At 43.0% G+C, this 25,437-nt stretch overlaps 1 protein-coding gene across 1 annotated transcript in view; it reads right to left on the bottom strand.

Moving 5' to 3' along the window:
- Nucleotides 1–1,761: 1,761 nt before the first annotated feature.
- tlk2 (tousled-like kinase 2) overlaps nucleotides 1,762–25,437 on the bottom strand; it is a 159,145-nt gene continuing 135,469 nt past the window's right edge. The window contains exons 19-21 of the mRNA XM_080213883.1: nucleotides 20,931–21,042; nucleotides 18,499–18,606; nucleotides 1,762–7,628 (exon numbers count right to left, since the gene is read on the bottom strand). Coding sequence (XP_080070009.1) covers nucleotides 7,461–7,628; nucleotides 18,499–18,606; nucleotides 20,931–21,042 — 388 coding nt within the window. The 3' untranslated portion in view covers nucleotides 1,762–7,460. The remainder of the gene's footprint in view (nucleotides 7,629–18,498; nucleotides 18,607–20,930; nucleotides 21,043–25,437) is intronic.

Raw genomic sequence — 25,437 nt, forward strand, 5'->3', positions numbered from 1 at the left:
ATTTTGGCAGGACCAATGGGATGAACGAGTACACTATCAAGGGCAGGAGTCTTAGTAGTGTTGAAGAGCAGAAGGATCTTGGGGTCCGGGTCCACAGGACTTTTAAATCGGCCTCGCAGGTGGAGGATGTGGTCAAGAAGGCGTATGGTGTACTGGCCTTCATTACTCGAGGGATTGAGTTTAGGAGTCGGGAGGTAATGCTGCAACTTTATAAGACCCTTGTCAGGCCTCACTTGGAGTACTGTGCGCAGTTCTGGTCGCCTCACTATAGGAAGGACGTAGAAGCTTTTGAAAGGGTACAGAGGAGATTTACAAGGATGTTGCCTGGATTGGGAGGCATGCCTTATGAAGATAGGTTGAGGGAGCTGGGACTCTTTTCCCTGGAGAGACGAAGGTTGAGAGGCGACCTGATAGAAGTTTATAAAATGTCGAGAGGAATAGATAGGGTGGATTCTCAGAGGCTATTTCCCCAGGTTGAAATGGTCGCTACGAGAGGACACAGATTTAAGGTGCGGGGAGGCAAGTACAGAAGTGATGTTAGGGGTAAGTTTTTCACTCAGAGGGTGGTGAGTGAGTGGAATCGGCTGCCGTCAGTGGTGGTGGAGGCGAACTCGCTGGGGTCTTTTAAAAGACTTCTGGATGAGTATATGGGGTTTTATGGGATTGGGGGTTATAGATAGGTCTATGGATTGGTAGGTGTTGATGTGATCGGCGCAACTCGTGGGCCGAAGGGCCTGTTTGCGCTGTAGTGTTCTATGTTCTAATCATGTGGTACCTTGTCAAGGGCCTTGCTAAAGTCCATGTAGACAATATCAACTGCACTGCCCCCATCTATTGAATGTCATAGCTAAAGAAATATGAATGTTTCACCTGTTAGATTAAAATCTGAGCCAGGAAGAGGCAGCACAGTGATTAGCACTGCTGCCTCACAGTGCCAAGGACCTGGGTTCAATTCCTGGCTCTGTCACTGTGCAGAGTAGTTACCCCTTCAAAAAACTCAATCAAATTTGTGAGACATGTTTTTCCACTCACAAAGCCATGCTGACTGTCACTAATCAGTCCTTGAATCTCTAAATGCCTGTAGATCTTGTCTCTCAAAATACCTAACAACTTTCCCATTACAGATGTGAGGCTCACTGGCCTGTAGTTCCCAGGTTTTTCCCTATAGCCCTTTTTGAACAAAGGCACAACATTTGCCACCCTCCAATCTTCAGGCACCTCACCTGTGACTATCATTCAAATATCTCTTCTAGGGGAACCACAATTTCCTCCCTAGCTTCCTACAATGTCCTGGGATACACTTCATTAGGTCCCCGGGGTGTATCCATCTTGATGCGTTTTAAGACTTCCAGCACTTCCTCCTCTGTTGTATGTACACTCAAGACATCACTATTTATTTCCCCAAGTTCTCTAATATTTGTGCTTTTCTCAACACTGAGGGCGAATGTAGCACGTCTTTCGGACTGTGGAAGGAAACTGGAGCACCGAGAGGAAGCCCACGCAGACACTGGGAGAATGTAGATTCTGCACAGTGACACAAGCCAGGAATTGAACCCAGGTCCTTGGCACTGTGAGGCAGCAGTGCTCACCACTGTGCTGCCCCTTCCTGGCTCGGATTTTAATCTGACAGGTGAAGCATCCATATTTCTTTAGCTATGACATCCAGTTCCTAAACATAGTGAAAAGGCTTGAAGCCCTTCAGACAGCCAGAGGCCATGTCGAACATCAGGCAAGAGAAAAAGATTTAAGGAATATTAAAAGTTTGTTATGAGGTTCAATTTATTAGCAGATGAATAAAAGAAACAATTTCTACACTGCAGCAGCTATCAATGGACATCTAACGGTTTGGAATCCGCACAGTCAAAGCAATACAATCTTTTGAAATATACACAGCAACCCTCATCAACAGACTGGGTTATTAACCAAGCATGTATTTCACAGTGACACATACTCACAGGGGTTCCACGGTACTTTCCTTTTGATTCAAAAGAAATTATCCGTACCGATTTAACGTCACCCCTTCATTTTGTTTCTCTTTTGTACATTGAAAGTAAAGCTGTAGTCTAGAAGAGGCTCACGTAGTTGAATTCAGAATCGTCATCATACCACTACAGTATACAGTTAAATAGAGGCATTTGTACATTTTCTTCTCTTTTTAAAAAAAGACAGTTGGGAAAGAGGAACCACAGGGAGAAATAAACTGGTCTGAAAGTTTACCAAACCAGGAGTTATTCACAGTGTTTAAACTAGCTGCAATGAAAAAAACTGAAAGGAACACTCTAAAAACAAGGTTCTTGCACATGTGTAACTGCTGAATGATACTCAGGCATAAGGGGAGCTGAAGGTACGGGACGCGTCGTTTGGGGAGGGTGTGCAGGGAGTTGAGCAGCAGGGAGAGGACACAGTTTCAGAAGGATTGATCATGTGCAGTATACTAACTGGGACACACAAAATGCCAAATAGAAAAAAAATGTAATAAGAGGAATAAACCAAAAGGTGATTTGCTATTAAGCAGTGTATATCAAGAAACTGAGACATAAAAAATTGATGTCCAGTTTATCAAAATAAAGTCTGGGTTACTTTATTCCTTAGCTGAAAAATAATTTCCAGGGGAAAAAAAATGAACATTATACGTGATCCAACCCATGTGTTAGTGTGACTAAAAATTCACCAAGAAAATCAGGTACCTTTTTAAAATCTTGTTACGGAGCTGTCACAGGTCCAGTGATTCCAATCAGTATTAAATAGATCCACTTTAAAACCTGCTAAAAACTTACCCAAATTGTCATGAAATTCACTATTGAAACAACATCAAGTCTGCTGGACAGTTCTAAGATGAATGTAATTATTCAACTGTAAGCATTAAGCAGTTCTAAGAAAACCAGCTCCAGTCAATGTTTAAAAAGGTACAAGAGTAATGTTCTTTTTAAGATTTGTGTAGAAACTTGAATCGAGCAACTTTGCATCAAATGTTGTAATGCCCCAACAGCAATGTGTTAAACACTAACTTTTCTTAATGTTTTGATAAGTATTGAAAACTGAAATGGACAGTCACAACTCATTATAGTTTGGTGGATTGGGTGGGGAGTGGCAAAAAACAGTGTTCACATTAGGTGAAAAGACTCATCACCTTAAGCATAGAGGATTTGGCAAGCTAAGTACATTCTCTCTCCCAGAGAAAAGAAATATCATCAGATTTCACACAAACAGAATTAGTCACTACACAAAAGAACCTCATCAGAGACATGTACCAGCTTGTCTTGTCTTCAGTCCATTTCCAGGGATCAATTTCTGCTGTTTAGAACAACTATCGGCTAATGTGGCTTAAGGCTGATAGTTCTTTCCAAAAAATATCAATTTATTCTTGCACAACTATGCAGATATTTAGATTTATGGTAAGGCAAATCATTCTCGAGTGAGCACATCTGCAACATCAGTGCTTCTGGGAGAGGAAAGAAAACATCTTTTGTCACAGAATGACGACGCCCATTGTTCACAGTGGAAATTGGATTAATGGTTACACAGGAAAGTTATCCAAGTAGCCGTGACCAGAGATAGCAAAGTTTCCAGTTTGTGTTGGAATCTGGAGCAAGTCAGTCTAGCTCGGCATCACTACTAACCTCCTTCCAGCCACACGCCCCACTATCACTACTGGGCTTGGGTGAAACTAAAATGCAAGCACAGACAGTCTGGGGCGATGCTAAGAATTCCAGTCAAATTTCTTCTCAACAAGGCTGGGGTACCAGGAACACAAGGATCAATCCTAAACAACTAGGCAGAAGTGCACTCTTCGCAAAATGCATCCTCTGTTTGTAATCACCAAAAATTAGATTTTGTATCCCCTTCAATATCTCCCCCAGAATGTCTGTAGATGTCCTACACTCCACTTGAAGCTGTATGAGTATAATTTCAGATAAACATCAGAAAAAAAAAGGGAAATCAGACCAATTTCATAACATACTTAATGTGTTTTAAACAGACTGTCAAACTGCATTGTACTGAAGTTAAAGTGCACAAATCAGTACAGGAACCAAATATATTCTTTTTAAAAACAGAAATAACACTTAACCACTCCAGTTTGGTTTGTCCATAGTTGTGTTTGAATGAAGCTGTGGAATTCGGATTGGTTGTCTTACAGTAGCACAGTGTGGATGATTCTATTCCAATTCGGGATCTCAAAGTGTGGTAAAACTTTCTCCACAGATACAATGGCCACTAAATCTGGATGATCAGTAAAAGGCGGCCACAACTGAGTTCTGCTCACTAGTTTGCTGTACCCAGCCAGATTAAAGGGCAGTTCTGCTCCCACTTTATCTGGCACCCTCTAAACTTGGGACACTGGTGGATCTGTACGCTAAGGAAATAATACACTTTCTGGACAAAAAAACAGCTGACGATAATCATTCTGATGGGGGCTAGATCCTTCCTGGTTTCTTGTTTTTAATAACAATGATGTTTCGATTCAACGGCTGCCAACCACCTTGGGATGTTCAGTTTAATTTTTGGGCAGCAGCATACTCCATAGAGTAAATGGTCACTTTTTCCACATTTCAACAAGAAAGAGCCACAGCTGATGCCACAACAGGTAGTGTCTTAATGACAAGAGGATCCACTCGAAACTTCACTGAAAGACCAGATACCGGTCACCCATGCAGCTGTTTGCTATTTTTTGGACCAGAACGCAGTCAGGCTATGTCCCTGTGTGAGCCAGCACCAATTCCAGAGTTCAATCATTTTAACCTTGAAATTCAACAGGAGGATTTGTGGTGAAATCTCTTCATGTGAATGAGTGGATTGTGCTGCATCAAGGTTCGTGAAGTTGCAGTTCACTTATACCTATTTTGTGGAGTAAATTCCATATTCTGCTTTAAGCTCTGGCCAACTAATACTATCAGACCATCATCAGAATTCCTTCCTCAATTCACCACACAAAGCCACACTCCAATTTTGCTTTGGTATCAAAGCAATATCATTGTTTTCTCAACAGGTTTTGACTTGAATTCTAAGCTGTACCAGAAGAAAGTGCATTCTTCTCACTTTATCTCGTCATTTTGAAAGGACATGAAACCACGTGGTTAAAAGCTAAGGGGTTACAAGGTATAATGCAAAAATAAATACTTTAAAAATATTTAAAATGTTCTGATTTTGATCTAGGGCCTCTTGTTACTAAAGGAAGATCGCTAAAACATCTCCTGGTTAAGAATGAGAGGAGAAAAATTGATTCCAGTAATGTAGCTGTATGCTAGGACACAGGTCGAAACTCAATGATCTCCAGAGGGCTAATTCATCACCTAAGGGAATTTATTGATCGAAATTCTGGAGCTTGAAAAGCAACAGTAATGTAGTACTTAACGAGAGCCACTGTAAAAGGGCATACTCGCGCAAGTGAGAGGGGGGAGGGGTTAAGATAGGGAAAGAGAGGGGGTAAGTTTAGGATAAAGGGAGTACATAAGAGTGCAGAGAGAGGGCAAGAGCACGTACATGATTAAGAGTGGAGTACCTCCCCACTCTGGGTCAACACTCTTCAGATGCAAGTGCACAATTTGTCACTGCTGTTGGCTATATTTCACGTACATGCATCTAGTGAGAGTTCAGGAGCAAGACCACTCTCCTGGAAAAGGATTCGGATCATTCATGTTCAGGCTGAGGTCATCTCGACTGAAATCAATACCTGCACTCAACAGAAACAGGATGGATATAATGCATCTTGTAGACGTGGAGTCCGCTTTCTATTTGTGTAAAAGCAAATATGATAATCATTTCATTCAAAACTACTCAAAGGATTTATTCACCCAACAAAACAACAAAACTGGGGCAGCACCGGCACGATGGGCCAAATGGCTTCTTTGGTGCTGTAAAATTCTGGCACTAGTCTGAGCTCAGATTGCCTCATTTAATCTGAATTTTACTCTGGTGCAATAAGAAATTTACCCTTTCTTTAAAAAAAAGCAATAAAAATGCTGCATTTGTTGATACTAGTTTTCCCTCTCAAAACTAAAAAGGAACATTCAGTATTATATTTGGGAAAGTGTTCAGAAACGGATTCTGCTTATCCAGAAGATCAAACATCCCCTCGGGGCAGCGGGCTTTTAACTGCATTTGACTGACTGCATCCAACCACTGATACAGGGTGGAAATCAGCATGGTTTCACCCAGCACTGATCGACAGCTTAGGGATCAGCAGTTGGCAGGCGAACTGGTCCCTCATTCTGTACGGGGACAGGATGTGCCCCAATCAGCACATCAATATTAGCTGACGTGAGCGATGCTAAACTCCTCAACTCCGTCTTTTTTAAAAAAAACTGAACTTCAACCATCGATGTACAAAGACAACACTCCGCACTGAAAAGGTGGAAACAAAACCAGTGACATGGAAAACTGCATTTTGCCAATGAATATTTTCAGCTACTTTCCCAAAAATAAAAAAAATAAGGATGGAACCCAATGGAGGATCACAGGTATTGTACTGTAACTCAGTCATCGAATGGGCAGTGGCAACTAAACTTTTGTAAAGTATGATCCAGTTAAAAGCAGAACACCGTTGGAAAGTAAGGTCCAATTAAAAGCTGACATAAACGCCTGGTTTGGGGAGAACAAGAAGGAGGGATTAAAAAAAATAAATAAGTCATCGCTCGGATGGAGCAAAATAAAAGCCCAAACGTCAAACCAAATTTTTTTTTCCTTGTGGCAGGTTTTTCAAAGCCTTAGTGTCGTCTGTGTCTCAATCTACATCCAGCAGAGCAGAAAATGAGCAACATGTAAAAGGGACAGCAGGAACAGTGCAAGAACAAGTAGTGTGGAAACAGAGTCAGAAAGCAGAGTAGAAAACAAATGGTCAGGAATCTGGGTTGTAGGATGGGGGCGGGGGGCAGGGGTAAGGTTGTGGGAGGAAGCAGAGGAAAGGTCCAATTTCTTTTTAAGACCAACAGGATTGAGTCTGTAACAAATTCATAAAGAACACCACTACCACCAACCGGCAGCCTCTAAAACTTTGGAACGCCCAAGTCCCCAGTCTGATATTTGTGCTCCGTTTGAAACAGATGTCACCACTTCCGATTTTATTTGCGGGTTGGGGTGGGGGGTCGTGGGGAGGTTAAAAGCATTTTAAAAAACAAACACCCATCTTGTTTACTCTTCCAGCACTCAGCCACTTTCGGTCCAAGGTCGTGTCTGGGCTACAGCCAAGGGACATGGGAGAAGGATGCAGATTCTGATCACTGTCCTTTTCATTAGCAGCCATCAGTCATGGTCCGTGATTCGCAGCCTCTGTCATCGCCTGCTCGCTTCAGCCTGGAGCATCGCAGTCTCTGTCCATCTCGCTTCGGAGAATCAGTGGGGGACGTTCTTCCCCATGGGTGGACAGACACGGAGAAAACACCTGGTACAAAATCAGGATATCACCAGTACGGATTCTGTACTCCTTTTCTTGAATGTACCCTCTCTGCGGATAGTCTGCATATTCAGTTTGAACTGTTGTTATTAGATGATCCAGAGGTTGATGCAATCACACCTGGGCTGGTGCTGGACACTGATTTTCTAATATGAGGCATCAAGTATGGGTCACTGGCAAGTTGCTGAACATCTATCCGGTCCTCTTTACGATACGCCAGGCAGCGTCGGATGAAGGCCTGCAGTAGAAAACAGAAAAAGTGCCGTGAAAATACAGAATTCTCAAATAATTGACAAGTAACTGATTACCTTAGTAGTGACAAGGAAGTAAGTCCAAATCACCAAACAGGAACATTATTTCCAGGAAGGGAATTATTACATTCAATACTTGGGGAACTGAAAGGTATGGTTTTGCTTATTGTCCAGATGAGAAACTTGGAGATACACATGAATACCCATCATCATGTTATCCCAGCAAACCATTTGGAATTGTTCCAAAGTAAAAGAAAAGTACAAAACGGACTCAGGATCTGACAGTGTGGAGGAAGACATTCACTGCATCTCATCACCTCTGAAAACTATCCATTTGGTACCACCTCTCTACACTGTTAGGAAACCAGAGTTAGTTTTAAGAGATGTATATTGTATGGCTAAACCTCAGAAATAAGATGTAGCCAATGTAGGTTTAATTTAATGTTTCTGAGCTCGCAAGGAAGCTGCGATTAGTTTTCAGACTGAGCAAACAACGTTTGCCTGTGTGCGGGTTTCATTTTAACATCCAGCTGAGACTCTTATCACGTTTCAGAACTTCAGAATACAGACTCCTGATAATTGCCTAGCAACCTGTGGGAGGAGCAGACAGCTCCCTTTGTGCAGAAATCTGTTGCAAAATCTAGTTAGTTGAGTTGGAGACTGGAAGAGAGATCGTCTGGGTTTCTTGAGTCTGCTTGAAGTTGCTTAAATTAAGTAATGGTTGCGACAGCCAACTGAAGTTGCCAAGGGAACACTAGTAGGAAACTAACGGAAGGCTAGTGATCCTGAAAACGCTGGTAAGGAACTAGAGGAAGGTGTAGAGATCCAGAGAGCTGTAGTAAGACAATTTCAGGACGCCTGAAATTGGGAGAACAGACTTCTTTTCCGAGAACCAGGGAAAGTTGGGACATATTGTGGGTGGCACGGTGGTTAGCACTGCTGTCTCACAGCACCGGGACCTGGGTTCGATTCCCGGCTTGGGTCACTGTCTGTGTGGAGTTTGCACCTTCTCTCCGTGTCTGCATGGGTTTCCTCCGGGTGCTCCGGATTCTTCCCACAGTCCAAAGATGTGTGGGTTAGGCGGATTGGCCATGATAAATTGCCCATGGTGGCCCAGGGTGTGTAGGTTAGGGGGTTAGCAGGGTAAATGTGTGGGGATAGGATCTGGGGTGGGATTGTTGTCTGTGCAGACTCGATGGGCTGAATGGCCTCCTTCTGTACTGTAGGGTTTCAATGTTTCCAAGTTACAAAGAGCTGGTCCAAATCTCCTGGCGCAGAATCGCTGCTAAAAGTGGAGCAGAAACACTGGACCACAAGGTCTTTTGGAAAACGCGAACTAGATTTTGGAACGCAGATCACTAAGTGAATATTTTGTTATGAGAGAAGATTTTAAAGCCCATTTCTGGGAGTTCAATGTAAGATGCTTTCTTTTCCCAAAGATAGGGAAGTCTAAAACTAGAGGTTTAAGGTGGGAGGGGAGAGATACAGAAGTGTCCAGAGGGGCAATTTTTTCACACACAGGGTGGTGAGTGTCTGGAACAAGCTGCCAGAGGTAGTAGTAGAGGCAGGTACAATTTTGTCTTTTAGAAAGCATTTAGACAGTTACATGGGTAAGATGGGTATAGAGGGGTATGGGCCAAATGCGGGCAATTGGGATGAGCTTCAGGGTTTTACAAAAAGGGGCAGCATGGACAAGTTGGGCCGAAGGGCCTGTTTCCATGCTGTAAATCTCTGAGATTCTATAATAATCATCTGGGGGGAACTTCTGAGAAGAAATCCATCAATGTTGACTTTGTGTGCTGATGTGATGAGTGCAGCTTCAAACATATTTCCTCATCTGTAGTAACCTGAAACCACGTGTGAGTGTTAAGCTAAAGCAGTATTGTATTTTAATCAATTTTTCAAAATGTTTAATAAACATTTTCTTCTGTTGCTAAAAACTAATTAGCAGTCCTGTGACCTTTTCTCCCGTGTTTCTCTCGCGAGGCGAGGCGGGGGAGGGCGAGGCGAGGCGGGGGAAGGCGAGGCGAGGCGGGGGGAGGCGAGGCGAGGCGGGGGAAGGCGAGGCGAGGCGGGGGAAGGCGAGGCGAGGCGGGGGAAGGCGAGGCGAGGCGGGGGGAGGGCGAGGCGAGGGCGAGGCGGGGGAGGGCGAGGCGAGGCGGGGGGAGGGCGAGGCGAGGCGGGGGGAGGGCGAGGCGAGGCGGGGGGAGGGCGAGGCGAGGCGGGGGAGGGCGAGGCGAGGCGGGGGGAGGGCGAGGCGAGGCGGGGGGAGGGCGAGGCGAGGCGGGGGGAGGGCGAGGCGAGGCGGGGGGAGGGCGAGGCGAGGCGGGGGAGGGCGAGGCGAGGCGGGGGGAGGGCGAGGCGAGGCGGGGGGAGGGCGAGGCGAGGCGGGGGGAGGGCGAGGCGAGGCGGGGGGAGGGCGAGGCGAGGCGGGGGGAGGGCGAGGCGAGGCGGGGGGAGGGCGAGGCGAGGCGGGGGGAGGGCGAGGCGAGGCGGGGGAGGGCGAGGCGGGGGAGGGCGAGGCGGGGGAGGGCGAGGGCGAGGCGGGGGAGGGAGCAGATGGGGAATGGGAAGAACTGGAGAGGGAGCGGATGGGGAGGGGGGAGAAGTAGAGAGGGAGCGGATGGGGAGAGGGAGAGGATTCGTATTTGGCAGCAGCTACTCACAATCTATATCAATCATCTAGACCTGGGGACTAAATGTAATATATTCGAGTCTCCTGATGACACAAAGGTAGGTGGCAATGTGAGGAGGGTGCAAGGAGGCTTCAAGGGGATTTGGACAGATTATGGGAGTGGCAAGAACATGGCAGATGGAATAACAGTGTGGAAAAATGTGGAGTTGTCCACTTTGGGAGGAAAGACTGAAATGCAAAGTATTTCTTAAATGATGCGAGATTGGGAAGTGTCGAAGTCCAAAGGGACCCTTCATGACCATAAATCATTGAAATCTAACATACAGCTGCAACGTGTAATTAGGAAGGCAAATGGTATGTGCCTTTATTACCAGAGGATTTGAGTACAAAGAGTAAATAATATTTGTATGGTAGTACAGAACTTTAGTATTGTTAAGAAAAGACATTTTGTCAAAGCTTTTCATCTTGCGCTCACCAGGACAATCGCAAGAATACCAATGACAGGCAAAACAACAACTTTATACTGTATGAGAAAAGAGTGCTGATTGGTTGGCAAGAGGATTCAGATTGGTTGAAGCATTGCTGTGGAGCATGCACCAGGTGATGGTGACTGACACTTAACTGCCAAGCATTGTTTGAAAATTTAAACCAGGTAGCTTGGTGCTGATTGGTGAAGGCATTGTCCTGTGGAATGAAGCAGCGAGCCAGTGCTGGTGTGATACTAGTACGTAGGCCATACATCCTAAAGACTAGCGGATCACATCAGGCAGCACGCCCTTTCCTCTGTTTGCCATGGGCAAAGTATAGTGCAACTAGCTTGTGCTTACAAAACTCAAAAGCGTCCAACAGTTGCTAAATAATCTTCAGCGTTAAAAAAATTAATTTGACAACCAACTTAAGATTGTCAGTTGGGCTTGCAGTGTGGCATATGCGTGTGCACTGTTACCCACAGAAAGAACAGGTATACACATTGCACCTATTCCAGCTAAACAAAACAAATGATAAACCTTTTGATTAATAAGGTCCCATGACCCTGTTTTGAAAAGCAGAGAAACTCTCTCCAGCATCCTGGCCAAAACTTACACTTAAACAACATTACCACAAAAACAGTAAAATTAAAGCAAAGTACTGCAGGTGCTGGAAAACTGAAATTATAAACTCAAAAATGTGGATAAATTCAGCAGATCTAGTAGCACCTGTAGAGAGAGAGAGAGAAACAGTTAATGTCTTGAGTCAATATGACTCTTCAGGATTCAAGAGAGGAGCAAATGTGATGGATTGTGACAGTATACATCACATTTCTCTCTCTTTAACTCTGAAGAAGTCACACAGACTCAAAATGTTAACTCTTCACAAATGCTGCCAGTCCTGCTGATTTATCCAGCACTTTCTGTTTTTATTTCGCTACAAAACAGATTGTTTGGTTATTAATCCAATTATTTTTGTGGGGCCCTATGTGCAAATTGACTGCTCGTTCTCCCTGCATTAAAACAGTGATTAAATGGGCCACATCTCTCAAGCATAATGGGCTATAATGTACTTTGTCTCCAACAAGCTGATGTCATGCATCCGGTGTGGGTGAAGAGTGTTGGCAAGTTTTATGCTTTCGTGTGTTAACTCATTTCTCATTTTCAGTCTGCACCACTGGCTAGTGGCAACGCAAACAAAGTCTTCTTGTGGTTTATAGTTGAATACTACTCATTCTGTAGTAATGAGGATCATGAAAGAAGGGCCCTGGAGTAATTTATTCAAAAGGTTTAATTTAAAGGGGTAAGCCTTGACAGGAGATCTCAAACACAGTAAGAAGTCTCACAACACCAGGTTAAAGTCCAACAGGTTTATTTGGCAGCAAACGCCAGTAGTTTTTGGAGCACTGCTCCTTCGTCAGGTGAGTGGATATATGGAGAAAAGAGAAGCAAGACAAAGAAGAAAGGAGTATTGTTAATACATCAGTTAGCTGGTCTAATTGAGCTAGTCACCTCTACTAAGAAGTGGAGTGAAATTAAAGAAAAGATTAGAGAATTAGAATCCCGAGTGAGAGAACCATTGCTTCTCTTCTAATACCTGGTTTTGTTTCTCCAGTTCCTTCGGGTTGCTCTCGTAGGTTGCTCTCCTACAGGGCTGCATAGTCAGTAGACCGGTCAATATTTAAAAACTCTTTGACCAGCGTGAACTACAGTAACTGACTTGATTAGTAAATGTGTAAAAGACTGTGTGCCATGGAAGCAAATCTGCATGTTTCCCAACTGGAAACCATGGATGAACAGGGATATCCACTGCTTGCCGAAGTCTAGGTCTGAGGCGTTCTAGTCAGGTGACCCTGACCTATACAAGAAACCCAGATATGATGCAAGAAGATCCATCAAAGATGCCAAAAGACAGTACCAGACCAAGCTAGAGTCCCAGGCTAGCCACACCGACCCCCCCATCGACTGTGGCAAGGTCTGTAACACATTACCGGCTACAAGATGAAGACAGGTAAAATTGCCGGCTCCAATGCGCCGCTCCCCAATGAGCTCAACACATCCTGTTTTGAGCAAGAGGTCAGTGAAAGGATGCCCTTCATCCCGGAAGCCATTGCCGATATCACAGCAGCCTTCTCAAAAGTCAACTCATGGGAAGTAACTGGCCCAGATACGGTACCTGGACAAGCATTCAGGTCCTGCGCGGACCGGCTGGCATGGGTATTCGCAGACATCTTCAACCTCTCTTTACATCAATCTGAGGTCCCTACCAGATTCAAGAAGATGACCATTATCCCAGTACCAAAGAAAAGCCAGGTAGCGTGCCTTAATGACTATCGTCCAGTGGCTCTGACATCCATCATTAAGGAGTGCGTTGAAAGGTTAGTCATGGCATGAAATCAATTCCGGCCTCCCAGACTGCAGTTCACACATCGCTGCAACAAGTCCACAGCACGCGCTAGCTCCCTGGCCCTACACCCAACCGTGGAACACCTAGACAACAAAGACAGCTATGTCAGACTCCTATTCATAGGCTATAGCTCAGCCTTCAACACCATTATTCCTACGTGACTTATCTTCAAACTCAGGGGCTCAGCTCCTCCCTCTGCATCTGGATCCTAGACTTCCTAGCCCACAGACCACGTCAGTAAGGATAGACAACAACACCTTCTCCACGATCATCCTCAACAGTGGTTCTCCACAAAGCTGTGTCCTCAGTCCCTTACTATACTCCTTTGACTATACTATACTCACCTACGACTATATGGCCAAATTCCCCTAAAACTCAATTTTCTAGTTTGCTGATGACATCACTATTGTGGGTCGGATCTCAAACAATGACAAAACATAGTACTGGTGTGATGTCAATGAAACAAAGGAGATGGTCATCAACTTCAGGAAGTTTAAAAGAAAACATGCCCCTGTCTACATCAATGGGGACAAAGTAGAAATGGTCGAGCTTCAAATTTGTAGGTGTCTAGAGCACTAACAACCTGTCCTGGTCTCTCTGTGCATCCGCTATAGTTAAGAAAACCCACCAATGCCTCTTTCTCAGGAAACTAAGGAAATCTGGCATGTCCACTGCAACTCTCAGCAACTTTGACAGATGCACCATAGAAAGCATTCTTTCCAGTTGTATCACAGTTTGGTATGGCTCCTGCTCTGTCCAAGACCGCAACAAACTACAAAGGATTGTAGAAGCCTAGTCCATCACGCAAACCAGCCTCCCATCCATTGACACTGTCGACATTTCCCACTGCCTTGGAAAAGCAGTCAGCCTAATCAAGGACCACAAATTCCCTGGACATTCCCTCTTCCATCTTCTTTCATTGGGTGAAAGATACAAAAGTCTGAGGTCACGCGCCAACTGACTCAAGAAAAGGTTCTTCACTGCTGCCATCAAATTTTGAATGGACCTACCTCGCATTAAGACTACATTCTGCATTTCCTTCTCTATGTACGGTATTTTTTTTCTGTGTAGCGCACAAGAAACAATACTTTTCACTGCATGCTACTACATGTGACAATAATACTCAAATCAAAAAGGATAATGAAGGGCAAGAGGCAACAACAATGAAAAGTTAGGATGATTAAAAATGGCAAAAAGGCAAACCTAAAGACTTTCTATCATAATACATAAAGTATTTGGAATGAGATAGATGGATTGATGGCGCAAATTGATCTCATTGTCATTATGGAAACATGGTTAGAAGGAGATAAAACTGGGAAATTAATACCAAGGGATATTTGACCTTTTGGAAAGACAGGAAGGAAGGAAAAAGCTGGTGGTGTAGCACTGTTAGTAAGAGATGAAATGAGGTCAGTTGTGAGAGACAGTTTAGGCTTGGATGATGTAGAGTCCATATGGATAGAGGTAAAAAAATGGCAAAGGAAAGAAGACATTGGTTGGAGCTGTGTATAGACCCCTAAATGGTAGCCACACTTCAGGTATAAATCAACAAATACAAGGAGCATATAAAAAGAATAGAGAAATAATTATGAATGACTTTAATCTTCAGAGGGTGAAGATTAGGGTAGATAGGGCGGACAGTGAGAGCCTTTTTTCTCAGATGGTGATGGCTAACACGAGGGGACATAGCTTTAAATTGAGGGGTGATAATTGTAGGATGGATGTCAGAGGTAGGTTCTTTACTCAGAGGGTAGTAAGGGTATGGAATGCACTGCCTGCAGCAGTTGTGGACTTGCCAACTTTAAGGGCGTTCAGATGGTCAGTGGATAGGCATATGGATAATATTGGGGTCGTTTAGATTAGAGGGTCATTAGATTGGTTCCACTGGTCAGCGCAACATCGACGGCCGAAGGCCTGTACTGCACTGTAATGTTCTATGTTCTATATCAATTGGGTTAATCAAGTTGGAAAGGGTAGCCACAAATTCACAGAGTACTTAGGGATAGTTTCCTAGAGCAATATGTCATGGAGCCAACCAGGGAACAGGCTATCTTGGATCTGGTAATGGGTAATGAGGCAAGTTTTATAAACAATCTCAGAGTGAAAAATCTGCTAGGAAGTAGTGATCATAACATGGTGGAATGTAATACTCAGTGAGAAACGTGGATCAGAAAGGGAATTATCAGAAATGAGAATAAGAGTTAGCAGAAGTGGACTGGGCAGATAGGTTGTAGGAAAAACAGTAAAGTAAGCAGTGTCAGGCATATAAGAAGGTAATTCAAGATTCTCAGCAAAAACATACTCCAGTAAGAAGGATAGAAACATAAAGGTTAGGCGTAGGAGCTCCTTTGAGCCTGCTGTGCCATTCATTACAATTATGGTTGTTCATTCACCTTAATAGCCTAATCCTGCTTTTTCCACATAACCTTTGATCCCATTCACCGCAAGTGCTATATTCAGCCACCTCTTGAATGTTTTGGCATTAACTACTCCCTGTGGTAATGAATTCCACAGGCTCACTAGTCTTTGGGTGAAAAAAATGTCTCCTCATCTCCATCCTAAATGATCTACCCTGAATCCTCAGACTGTGACCCCTAGTTCCGGAGAGATCCTAATAGAGGGATAAACCTAAGATAGCTAACAAAGAAAGTTAAGGAGAGTAAGTTGAAAGAAAAGCATATAACGAGGCAAAAGTCAGTGATAATTTCAAAATCCAGCAAAGGAGTATTAAAGAGATAATAAATGAGAAAATAAACTACAAGGGCAAACTGATGAGGAATATAAAAACTGACAAAAAGAGCTTCTTTAAATATATAAAAAAGGAGAAAAAGGTCAAAGTGAGCATAGGCCCCTTAGAAAATGAATCTGGGGAGATGGTGAACAAGGAAATGTTGGAGAAGTTAAACAGATATTTTGCATCAATCCTTACGGTGGAAGATACTTTGGACATCCTATTAATAATAAAGAATACAGGGGAGAAATTAAGTACCAACGCTATCACTAGAGAAGTAACATTGGACAAACTAATGAGACTAAGGGCAGATAAGTCCCCTGGCAATGATGGCTTGCATCCTAGGATCCTAAAAGAAGTAAATGCCATGATAGTGGATGCATTGGTTGTAGTTTTCCAAAATTCCTTGGATTCTGGAGAAGTACCGGAGTCTATGCCCAAATATCAGCAAATGTCGAGAGGCTAGTGAGTGGCACTCATTCAACAAACCCACTCACTGATGTTCAGTTTGGATTGTGCCAGGACCACTCAGCTCCAGACCCCATTACAGCCTTAATCCGATGTCACATCTCCTTTAAACCTTGCCTCTTGCACCTTAAACCTATGCCCCCTACTAACTGACTCTTCCACCCTGGGAAAAAGCTTCTGATCATCCACTGTCCATGCCTTTCATAATCTTGTAGACTTCTATCAGGTCTCCCCTCAACCTCTGTCATTCCAGTGAAAACAGACAGAGTTTCTCCAACCTCTCCTCATAGCCAATGCCCTCCATACCAGGCAACATCCTGGTAAATCTTTTCTGTACCCTCTCCAAAGTCTCCACGTCCTTCTGGTAATGTGATGACCAGAATTGAACACTATATTCCAAGTGCGGCCTAACAAAGGTTCTATAAAGCTGCAACATGACTTGCCAATTTTTAAACTTAATATCCCAAACGGTGAAGGCAAGCACACTCTATGCCTTCTTAACTATCCTCTCCACCTGCATTGCCACTTTCAGTGACCTATGTACCTGTAACACCCAGATCCCTTTGCCTATCAATACTCTCCAGGATTCTGCCATATATTGTGTACGTGGAATGGTTCTATGCAAAATACCCTCTCCCCAAACAGGCCAACTGCTGTATGTCCTTTAAGTTGCTACTTCTCGTTGCAGTTGCTTTTGCTCTAATACTCTCCCTCCAGAGTTAGAAAATTAACTGCATTTCTCCCCTGATAGATGCCGACAGGGGATCTGTTCCCTGGCTTCCTCTTCTTGTTTCAGATTCCAGCATCTGCAGTATTTTGCTTGTTTCAGATCCTGCTAATTACTAAACTGTGTCAAGATTAACTGGATACTGGACCAAGAATTTTCTATAACATTCTGCGTTAAGCATTAGAAAAAATATCCTGACAAAATCAGTGTCATCCCCATACACTGCCAACACAACAATTTGAATTGCGTCTCCATATATTTCATTATGGATGTTTTTATTGTAATGACTTCCATGCACAATTGGGTCATATTGTGTGTCCATTTTCCCTTCAGGAAGACAACTTCAAGCACTGACATAAACCTGAAGTGTGTTCACAATCTGAAGAAAGGTCGCTGTGCTGAAAAGTCAACTCTGTTGCTCTCTACACTGACACTGTCTGGCCTGAGTATTTCCACCATTTTATATTTTACTGAAATATCTGATTGCATTGTCTGTCTAGGAATCAAAATCTAGGAACAATGAAAAGCAACTGGGAGGCAGGCACTTGAAACAATTCTATTCTAGTGATCCAAGATACATAACTATCTCTTTCAACATGAACTAACACTCATTAATAAGTGAGAAGTTTGAATACCCAAGGCATTCCTGTTGACTGATCTCCAATTGGTTCACTCACATATGCTGAGCAGTTTGGGCCTGTCACATGCACAGGACTTGCTCTGGGATATTTCCCCCTTCAGTTTACAAGGATTCCGTGAATCGTCAAGGCAGAGTGGAAGTTAATAAGTGTGAAGACAGAAGTGCTGTATTCCAAGAAAGCTTGCCACAATAGAAACATGTCATTTGGGTGCTGAAATAACATGATTGAGAAAAATACTGTTTGGCTTTTTCACATTTGCCCCAACAGCCGCAAACACAGGCTCCTCAGTGATTCAGCAAACATCCTCAAATGAATAACTGAGCCACAGTGACCAGGAGGATCCCAACAATCAACTGAAAGCTACGAAGACCAAAGCATTTGGTGCACACTGTTATCCTATCTGTGCAATTTAAATTGGTATTAAATAAAGTTATGAAAAGTTAGACTTCAAAATGCGCATGACAATCTTGTCAGAAAATGTTAAACTTTACTATTCACCTTTTATAGTGGATATATTATAAAAACACTAAAAAGATCAATTATTGTAGAATGAGACAGATACTTTACTCGTTGTGGAGCACCATGCTCGATCTAATTTTGCTTTTGCACTGAAGATATTGAAAAAGGACATTTGGGGGTCCAAGGCATATTATAGAGAATTCTGTGTTCTAGCAGTGGCACTGTAGCAGGGTCCAACATATTTGGTGAGTCACAGTGTCAGGCAATTTCATATTAACAAGACTTTGTTTTTCTCATATGCACTCTGGCTGGACTGCCTCACCTTTGCTTCTGCACTGTTCACTGGCTTCTGGGGGAACTGCACTTCCGTAGCTTTCAGAATTGTGTTTTCCTGAAGGATGTCCTGTTGGGACTGGTTGTGACCAAATGGCTAAGGAATAGAGGAAAAAGTGAATGTCAGAGATATAAATAGCAGCAAGCAGTCAATGGCATATGAACACGAGGCTCAAAAATGGAAGCATTTTCAAAGAAATTCCCCTCTTCTTTTTATACATGTGAACAATGTACAACTTCACAATAGTCTATAAACATGGCACAAGCTCCAAGTGACAGAACCCTCAGCTTCAGAAAACGTGGTTGGACCAGATTCAAACAGTTCTGGATGGTCCAGGAGAGATTGCTATATCTTTACCATTTTGTCTTTACAGATTAACATTGACACCAGTAAAAGGTTAATAAGAGAGCTACAAGCATCTGCTGTTCATAAAACCCATTTAACTTTACACTGGCGTCTTCCCCAGAGATCCTCTTGGTTCATCTGCCTTCCACCCAACCTTCCAGATTGGAGACTCCCCAGGACTATTGGTTTCATATAAAGAAAGAGCCTTGCACAAGAAAGGGACCAACAGACTAACACTGTTCAAGAGCCAGATAATACCCTCCCAAAATGGCAAATTTCACTTTTCCCGGTTCATCCATATCTGCTCCCTCCAGAATCCAGCATACTTTGCAAACCCTGGCATGACTCCAACTTTCACTGGAATCAAATATTAAGGAGACCTACATTTTCTAGGAACATCTGTTATTAGATGTTCTCACTGAATCTGTTAGTAAAGCTGAATATACAAAGTAACAAGAAATTGGGAGTTGTGTTTTCCAAGGGTGGAATTGTCAATTACAAGGGGACATGGGTTCAAGATGAAAGGAGGAAAGTTTAAGAGAGATGTATGGGGGAAGTTTTTCACTTAGAGTGGTGGGTGCCTATATCACAATGTCAGAGGAGGTGATGGAAGTGGGCACGTTAGCAACATTTAAGGGACATCTGGATGGGTACATCAATAGGGGGGGAATAGAGAGGTATGGACCGAGTAAGGGCGGAGGGCATCACGATTGGCACAGGCTTGCGGGGGGTGTGGTGGCGGTGGTGCAAAGGGCCTGCTCCTGTGCTGTATTTTTCTTTGTTCCTCGTAATGGCCAGTGTGTCAACTGCTTTGATCTGTGACTGATCAACTGAGCAAGTATCTAGGTTGACACACTTTACATAAGAACATAAGAAATAGGAGCAGGAGTAGGTCATCTAGCCCTTCGAGCCTGCCCCGCCATTCAATAAGATCATGGCTGATCTAGTGGTAACCTGCATATCATTTAGGGTCAAATTAGTCTCTTTATTGCGACAGGACTTGTTTAAATACAGGAAATCTAGCTATTCTTTTGCCATGGAATCCAAACTTCCTCACTTTGGAAAAAAGCTATGTAAGGCTATCCAAAAACATGTGATTTTTGTTTTACAATTATCGAATTTGAAAGTCAAATTGGGTTTCTACCAAGTTGAAAAAGCAGGTTTACATCTGATGTGTTTGAGGAATAATCACTCTATTTAGTTGAAATCTACCTGTTATACAAGAGTCTTCGTTTAGGATTCAAGTTATTATAACTGCTCCTTACTTGAGTTCAGATTGTGCAGTTGCAGGCCCATTGGAGTTAGACTGTGTAGAAACTCTGAAAGGTACAGACTGCTCAAATCTTCTTCGTTTATAGAATCAATGCTGATGTATTCTTTTAAAACACCTGATATCTTTCCCAAAACGTTTTCATTCTATTCTAGCAACTCTTCATTTTTTAATCACAAAGAATTGCTTTTGGATAAAAGTTGTTTTAAATAATTACTCTGCTATTTTGCCAAACTGAACCAATTTCATCCACCCCTCTGATGTGACCACTCCCTCTCATGCCATCCTCAACACATTTCCTCCTTCCCATGCCATGAGGGGAGGAAGGTTTATTAGTGTCACAAATAGGCACACATTAGTATTAACATTGCAATTAAGTTACAATGAAAATCTCCCAGTCACCACACTCTGGCACCTGTTTGGGTACACTGAGGGAGAATTTAGCATGGCAAATTCACCTAGCCCTCACATCTTTGGACCATGAGGGGGAACCGGAGCACCCATGGGGAAAACCGATGCAGACATGGGGAGGACGTGCAGATTCTGCACATACAGTGACCCAAGCTGGGAACTGAACCTGGATCCCTGGTGCTGTGAGACAGCAATGCTAACCACTATGCCAACATGCTGTCCACAAGGGTGGAAACAAAGTAAAAAGATTCAAATTCATATAAACCCTTTCACAACCCCAGAACCGGACACAGCGAAGGAGGCTGGTCACATCAACTTTGCAGAACACGGTGGAAATCAAAACAAATTTGTGTAAAAGGTAAATTTTAAAAAAAATGCAGGAACCAGAAATTACCTTGCGTCCATAGAGACACTGATAGAAGATAACTCCTACAGACCATACATCTACCTTATTGGAAATCTTAGGAGGTTCTTTCCCAACCACAAAACATTCAGGAGGCAAATACCTAAAAAGCAAGAGAAGGATGTTAAAATATTCAGCTCCAAAAGTTCTACATCAGTGATATAAATACTAGACATGCTGACATGCAGCATGTCTCATTGTTTCTCCATGTTGGTTTTTTAGCCTACAATAAATCCCTCCACCACTGACAGCAACGCATTCCATCTACAAGATGCAGAAACTATGACGGTTCCTTAGGCAGCACCTTCCAAACTCACAACCACTACAATCAAGAAGGACAAAAAACAGAAAATACCTGGGAATGTCACCACCTGGAGGTTCCCTTCCAAGTCACTCACCATCCTAACTTGGGAATATAATCGCTGTTCCTTCACTGTTGCTAGATTAAACTCTCTCCCTCACAGTAACGTGGGTGCATCTACACTTCAGGGACTGCGGCAATTCAACAAGGTTTAGCATAGTTGGCTACATGGCTGGTTCATGATGCAGAGCGTTGCCAACAGTGCGGGGTGCAATTCCTGTACCGGCTGGGGTTACTCATGAAGGCCCCACCTTTTTAGTTTTACCCCTCATTTGAGGTGTGGTGATCCTTAGGCTAAATCGCCACCTGTCAGCTCTCACTTTTAAAAGGGGATAGCAGCCTATGACAACTTTACCTTATCTAATCTGCCACAATCTGCATGCTGCATACGGCACCCACACATAAAGCTCTCATGTTGCCTACAACTTGTACCCACACTCTGCCCAAACATATGCATATCACAGGCACAAAGCACCCATCATCATACATTCACTTATCTTCACACAATCATATCAATTTGAAATATCGACATTATTTCAGATCCCTGACTTTGAGGGATTGGGAACTAGCAGAGAACAAGATATAGAAATGTCATTTCCCAGGAGGGGGGAAATGGTCTATAACTGGGTGGTGACAATTCTGTTAAATAGAGCTGGTTCCAACACCAATGACCAATGTGCATAGAGTCATCACAAAGGGACAATTTGCTCTTATTTACGGTATTCTTGATCCAAAACACACCTGCTGGCTTGCATCAAGTGCTTGGAATAACAACACAGTCTTCCCTAAGACCCAACTATTCAATTTTTGTGTCATTTGAACTCGGGGAACTAACACCTGCAGCTTTCAGGAAGTTAGATTGCTTCAGAACCATAATCTCACTTACATACACGCTCTTTAAGCCAGTATCTTCATTAAGGTACAACAGAGATACAAGTCAGCAGCAAGCATGGTAATGCCTCCTAGTGGTCAGTCAGTAAAGATTATTGATGGAAATGAATAACTTTGAGCCAAAATCACAGGTGAATGGACAAAAATGGACTAAATTCTAAGAACCACACGGCAATTTCACACACAAGGTGCACTTCTGTGCTTTTTCACACTTGTGAATTCTACAAAAGCTTGCATAATTCCGCTCTTTAGGTTTCCGGAATTCATGTCGTTTATTTTAATGGGATTGCCAAAACAAACCTTTACACCAGATTAATCACCATGTTTTGCTTCATTCAAAATATGTCAAATAAATTGAAAGGAAAATACTTTTTGTAGATGCAATCCTGTTGTAACCTTGACTTGCTGTCAAGTGACCCACACTGCCGTTCAACCCAGTGAGGTAAAATGAATTGATTGACTGAAGCTGTAGCAGCAGGTAACTGTATGTAACCTTGGGACTGGAGGTGGTGGGAGTTTAAATATCATGTTGTGAACCTCTCTGTCTTGTGAGGCTCAATTAGTTAATATAAATCCTGCACACTGAATGCAATGCAGTGATATAGATTCCTGCAGATCAGGAAATCAGAAAAATTAAAGTCAGCACATTTAAAAACAAAACATTTACATTCGGGAAAAAGAAAGAGGATGGCCAGGAGCTCGAAGGGCTCCTTGAAACAGATAACAATAAGACTGCTCGCAAAAGTAAGGAAATAACAGACTTATTAAATAATTATTTAGAATCAGTATTAAAGTTGAGGAAGTGGTCAGCATACTAAGGAAACTAATATTGAATCAGGGTTAGGAATTTTGGTAAGTAGAACAGCAGTAATGAAATTAAATAATGGCGTTAAAGGGTGACTAACTCTAAGAACCAGAGAGGTAGTTCCCCACCCCACCCCACCCCCCAATCTTAAAAGGAAGAAAATGAGAACACTGCAGATCTCCCAACTAGAAATGTTCCAAAATTCTCTTCATACCGTAATTGTTCCTTTGGATTGGAAAATTGTACTTGCTACTCAAGAGAAAGGAAGAGTGGCAATTACAGACCAGTTAGCCTAACATCTGTTGTTGAGAAATTACTAGAGTCTATATATTAGAGATAGGGTGATTGAACATCTTTAAAGCTTCATGCAGAGTGGAGAGGGGCAGCATGGATTTGTAGGTCACGCCTAATGAACCTGCTTGACTCTTCTGAAGAAGTGGCTAAAATGCACAGTGGAATGATAATAATGTTACTGATGTAGGCTTTCAGAAAGCATTTAATAAAGTCCCTCATACAGAGTTGCTAGCTTGCGTTGAAGATTATGGGAAGACAGCAAATCATTGATTTGATTAGGAAACTGGCTGAGCCGGAGGAGACAAGAATAAGGGTGATTATAATAGGTATTCTAACTGGCAGGATGTGGTCAGTGGTCTCTTGCAAGGACACCAATTATTAACTATTTATTGATGATTCAGATGATGGATTAGAAGCTGTAAATTCAAATTTGCCAAAGACACACAGATACATGGTACTGAAAGAAATATGTATGGAAGCCTGGGATTCTATATATAGTTTTAAAAAATTATTTTCATGGGATATGAGCATTGCTGGCCAGGCCTGCATTTTTATTGCCCTCAAGAAGGTGGTGGTAAACCGCTGCAGTCCATGTGGTGTGGGTACATTCGCAGTACTGTTCAGAAGGGAGTTCCAGGATTTTGACGCACTGAAGGTGAGGGAACAGAGACATAGTCCCAAGTCAGGATTGTAAGCGGCATGGAGGGGAACATACAAGCAGTGATGTTCCCGTGCACCTGATGTCCTGGTCCTTCCAGCTGGTTGAGGTCATAGATTTAATAGGCTAACGGAAAAACTGTAGCAAACAGATTTATAGGGCACTTTCTAAATGGTGAAAAATTAAAAACAGTGAAAATTCAAAGTGACTTGGAAGTCCAGATATAGATGATTAAAACTTGCTGAGCAAATACAGGAAACAATTAAAAAAGCGATGGAACACTGGCATTAAATCCAGAGGGCTAGAATACAAGGTGTAGAAATGTTACAAAGCTTTGGATTGACCACACCTGAAGTACCTTGATTAGTTCTAGGTAGCACACCCTACCATGGATATAGCAGCCTTGGAGGGAATGATACCGGGACACAGAGGAGCAGAAGATATTACACAAACAAAGATTGTATTCATGGGAATTGTGAAGGTTAAGGGGGTTTTCAAAGTTTTCAAGATGTCAAGGGAAGTAGATAGGCAGATAGAGAGAAATTATTTCTGCTGGTTGAAGAACTCAGAACGAGGGCGTCCCAACTGAAAAGTCAGAAGTGAAATCAAGAAAAGTCAGGGTGGTAAGTCCTAGAACTCATCTACAGGAGGCACAAAGGACAGACAATCTCAAGACAAAGCACTGGTAAAAATGACTAACTCACAATGCTTATCCTGGGATGATTTTGAATTTTACCTTAAGCAATTTACTGTTAGATGCAAATGGATTTGTCTCAAGGATACATCATCAATGCAGCACACAGCTCAAATCTCAGCACAATTGTCCCACAAGGTCAGAATGACCTTCCCCTTCAACTTGCAGCAGTGTGACTCTTCTGCCGGCAATAATGCATGCAGCAGAACACTGTCACTGTGGATATTTTACTTGGGCTGCACTATAGAATGTAGTATTGAATACATTCAAGAGACAGCTAGATATAGCACTTGGAGTGAACGCGATCAAAGGTTCATAGAATCCCTACGGTGCAGAAGGAGGCCATTCAGCTCTTTGAGTCTGCACCAACAACAATCCCATCTAGGCCCTATCCACCCTGCTAATCTCTCTAACCTAGGCATCCTGAGACACTAAGGGGCAATTTAGCATGGCCAATGCATTTAATCTGCACATCTTTGGAGTGTGGGAGGAAACTAGACCACCCGGATGAAACCCACACAGACACGGGGAAAATGTGCAAATTCTGCAAAGTGACCCAAGCCGGGAATTGAACCCAGGACGCTAGTGCTGTGAGGCAGCAGTGGTAACCATTGTTATCACTGTGCCACTATGGGGAGAAAGTAGGATTAGGCTATTAAGTTGGACAATCAGCCATGAGCAGGCTTGAAAGGCCAAATGATCTTCTGTTCCTATCTTTTATGTTTCTATAGAAGATTCTTAATTCTGTTTATGCAGCAGGAACTTTGTTTCTTGCTATAAACAACTGGGAAGAAG

The sequence above is a fragment of the Carcharhinus amblyrhynchos genome, chromosome 27 (genome assembly GCF_965287045.1).
Source record: "Carcharhinus amblyrhynchos chromosome 27, sCarAmb.v2.hapA, whole genome shotgun sequence".
NCBI lineage: Eukaryota > Metazoa > Chordata > Chondrichthyes > Carcharhiniformes > Carcharhinidae > Carcharhinus > Carcharhinus amblyrhynchos.